The sequence below is a fragment of the Phalacrocorax carbo genome, chromosome 19, assembly GCF_963921805.1.
Source record: "Phalacrocorax carbo chromosome 19, bPhaCar2.1, whole genome shotgun sequence".
NCBI classification, from domain to species: Eukaryota; Metazoa; Chordata; class Aves; order Suliformes; family Phalacrocoracidae; genus Phalacrocorax; species Phalacrocorax carbo.
Genome location: NC_087531.1, coordinates 33,458 through 37,243, shown reverse-complemented (window position 1 = coordinate 37,243; position 3,786 = coordinate 33,458). Strand labels below are relative to the sequence as shown.

General features: G+C 61.0%; 1 protein-coding gene across 1 annotated transcript; it reads right to left on the bottom strand.

Annotated features, from left to right (window-relative positions):
- Positions 1 to 629: 629 nt before the first annotated feature.
- LOC135316446 (la-related protein 6-like) lies at positions 630 to 3,145 on the bottom strand. Its single transcript, XM_064469894.1, has 4 exons — positions 2,979 to 3,145; positions 2,482 to 2,692; positions 1,391 to 1,958; positions 630 to 814 (listed from the first exon to the last, which is right to left on the bottom strand). The coding sequence occupies exons 1-4, from the start codon at positions 3,143 to 3,145 to the stop codon at positions 630 to 632; spliced, it is 1,131 nt and encodes a 376-aa protein (XP_064325964.1).
- Between the last annotated feature and the right edge of the window lie 641 nt (positions 3,146 to 3,786).

The following is a 3,786-nucleotide window of genomic DNA, read 5'->3' as shown; positions in this document are numbered from 1 at the left end:
CACAGGCTTCCCCGGGCAAAGCAGCCCTTTGGTGGGGGAGCCACGACAGACAGCTCCTTGCAGGACTCACGGACACAGCCCCACGCAGAAAGCAGCACGGGGCCCCTGGGACAGGGACACGGCTCGGGGGCTGGGGAGGGCACAGACACGCCCCAACAAGGCCTGCAAGGCCTCCGTCTTGAGCACGACCAGTGTCCCCTCCAGCAGGGACAGGGCTCGCTGCAAAGGCCCTCAAAGCCAATCAAGACAATCACACCCTTCCTCACTCCCACCTCACTCAGCCCCAGAGACCGGCTTTGCCTCCCTCACCCACCAAAATAACCCAAATCACCCCCAGAATGGCGAGGGAGGGAGCTGCAGGCCAGCCAGGGAACCCCCTCCCCTTCTCTGCCTCCACCGTGGGCAGCTGCAACACCAAATAGGATGGGGGGAGGTTTGGGGGTGAGAGGGTTTGGGAATAATTAAAAACCTCACTGCAGCAGCCAGAAAGTGCCTGGAAGATTCATCCCTCTTTATTGCCTATTTCCCATCCGAGATCCACAACGTGGGCCAGTGCAGCCAACGACGACTTCGGGGAGCCACCTCAGCTTTGCGGGTAGGGCTTGCAGAAGGTGCGGGGTGAGGTCCCGTCAGAGCAGCCCCCAGCACCGGCGGTCGTAGGGGATAAGCCCCTTCCTTTGAGCAGTCTCAGTGATGCCGCTGGGGTGCTGGGAGCCCCTCTGGAGCCTGCACAGGGGCGCTCTCGGTGCCACCAGCATGGTATGGCACAGCTCCCGGGGTCGCTGCTGCTCAGCATCTCGTCTCACATGCTGACCTGCTCCGAGCATCGTCATCAACCGATAACTACCGTCCCCTGCACCAGCTGCACCACCACTGCCCGCAGCTCTCAGGGCCCACACAGAGTTATTCTGATCGAGTGAAGTGGAAACAAAAAGAAAGAAAAATCCCCAAACCCAAAGGTAGATGAGCCTCAGTGCCGGAGGGTGAGCTTTCCTCTCCCCATGCTGCTGCTGAAGCCCTTGGTGCCATCAGGAACATTGGGAGGCGAAGCACCCCACCCCGCAGGCCAAGGGGCTCAGGCACCCGATTTCCTGCCAGGGAATTTCTGGGAGGAGGTGTGGCATGCAGAGCAGGCCTGCTGCCCCAGGGTGCCCAGGTATCCACCCCGCTCCGCTCCCCCAGCCACAGCCGTGGGGCCATTCCGTGCTGGAGCAGAAGCCGTAGCAGCCACCGGTGCCCAAGCCCATCCCGAGTGGGGGGAAGACTGTCCTGGTGAGGAGCGATCTTGTAAAGGTGTTGCTAAAGTCCCTGGGCTGGAAGGCGCTGCATGGGCAGGTGGGTGCCAAGGGGTCCGTGTTCAGGAGCAGAGACAGTGACACTGGAGCATTGCCGGACTCCAGAGAGCGGTAGAGCAGGGAGCCCCCAATGCCATAGGGGAAGATGGTGGCCGCCGCCTGCACCTTCCAATCCCAGTGGTGGCCCAGCTTCTTCGCCACCTCCCTCTTGTTCTGAGGTTCCTTCTTGGAGACCTTCCAGCAGAGCCAGACCACCCTGATGCTCTCACCGCACCGGTGGCTTCGGCGGCCGAGGTGCTCAAAGGCCCTGCGGGCGCTCCCCAGCCTATCGTACTCCACCAGGGCACAGCGCTTTCTCAGCAGCTCGGGGAAGAGCGACGTGTATTTCCGCACATGCGAGGGCAGCTTGCGGCCCGGCCGCAGGATGTGGATGGATACAATGGCACCAAAGGGGCTGAACATACTCACGATGGTCTCGATGAAGTTATTCTGGACCGGCAGCAGCTCCCAGGCCAGCAGCAGTTTGCTGGGGGAGAAGCTCCGCAGGGACTCGGGCAGGGGGACCCGCCGCCTCACTTTGGTGCCCTCCTTGTTCACTTCCAGCAGCTCCGAGAACTGCAGGGCGTAGCGTGTGAGCCGCCAGTCACGCGTCAGGTATTTCACCTGTGGGAGAAAGGGAGCCACTGCGTCCCCATGAGCGTCCCCAGGCAGGGACCACCCTCAATCCATCATCCAGGCAGGTTGAAGTCACGGCAAGGCACCATCCCCCTTTCACATGAGCAGATGCGGGTCTGCAGCAGGTGGTCTCCAGTGCCCCTGGATTGCAGCAACAAGCTGCCGCTTCCCAGTACCTCACACCACCAGCACCTCACTGCGCTTTTTCGGTTAAGGGATGGTCTCTCCCAAAGCAGCGCGGGGGGACAACCGGCAGAAGAGGCAAATCCAGCCCTGAGGACTGTTCACTGCTTCCCCAGCCACCCTCCCTGGTTGCAGAACTGCTGCAGCACATTGAGGGCAGGGAGCAGAGCCCAGCTCTGCACCACCAGCACTTCCCTGGGACACAGACAGCCTGAGGGGAGCCTGGACCTCCCCACACACCCCTCCAGAGACAGACAGAGCACACCCAGACACCCTCCACCCAAAGGCCCTTTCCCACCCCGGCTGGCAGGTGCCATGGACTGCCTACCTTCTTGAAGGATGTCAGCAGTTTGATGCTGACAAAGCCCATCTTCTTCTTTTGGACATGTTTCAGAAGGAAAGCATCCTTGGACAGGTTCTCATCAGAAAGGTAGAACTCCACCTGGGACACAATCCTGCGGACCAGCTGCGGGTCGGGGGTGGAGGAGCTGCAGTCCAACAGATCAGCCCCACAGACATCGCTTACATCAGAGAAGCTCCTGGCAGAGCAGCAGAGACAGGGGTGTGAGCTGGTGGCCTTTGGGACGCACAGCACTGCCTGGTCTCAGCTACAACAGTGCAGACGGCAGAGACACCACAGAGACCCAGGGCCATCAGCTACAGGGGAGCAACGCCAGCCTGCACCCCGCGTGCCTCCCGATGCTGGGAGCACCAGTGCCAGACCGTGAACCCCAATCCATCCCAGACAAGGGACACATTCCCTTGGGGACAAACACGAGGCAAGAGCAGGGCTCAGCCCCCCCACTCATCCCAGCGGCCACGTACCCGTTGAAGCTTCTTAAGAAGTCCTCCTGGCTGAGCAGGGCGAGCGAGCGGCTCTGCGGTGGAAGGAGATGCCGCGCCGGGAAGGAACTCCTTTGTTCCAGCTGAGGGGTGCTGCAGCTGGGCTGGGAACCGAGCCCTGAGGCCACCCCGGAACTACCCAATGACATTGTCCTTCACCTGGGACATTACAAAGGAGAAGCACAGTGGTAGGAGGCTTCCCAACTGCAGCCAGCCCCAGGGCAGAGCCCTGCTCTGGGCTGCAGCCCCCAGCCCAGGGATGGGGGAGCAGAGGCAGCTCGTTGCTGTGCCCTTACCTGCTTAGCAGTGCTGAGAAAGGCAGAGAGAGCTGGCTTTACCTCCTAGAGACCTGCAAGCAGCAGGCCCCAAACCTCCCCTCCTCCAAACTAAGGCTCCTAAAAGACAAAGTGAAATGAAGAAAGGTAAAACCCTTAGAGCACCCAAGCTGCTGGCTTATAAAGGCAGCCACTCAGAATGAGCTCCAGCAGGCAGTTATGGGCCTGCCCCCTCTGAGACCCACCAGGCTCCAGGTGAAACCTGTCTGCTGGTTAAACAGCCCCAGCTCAGCCCCGGGAGCAGCCATGATTGCTAAGCCAGGCCAGGTGGGCAGGGGAGGGGCAGAGCCACTGGTACCGGTACCGGTACCCAGTGGTGCCCGGTGGTGCCCAGCAGGGTGGTGAACTGCTGCCATGAGGCATCTTGATCTGTGCCTCAGTTTCTCTGTCTTGTGCAGAGACAGTAACAGTGACATGGAGGTGGAAGGAGGGTTGAGTCACGGGGAACTCTTTGG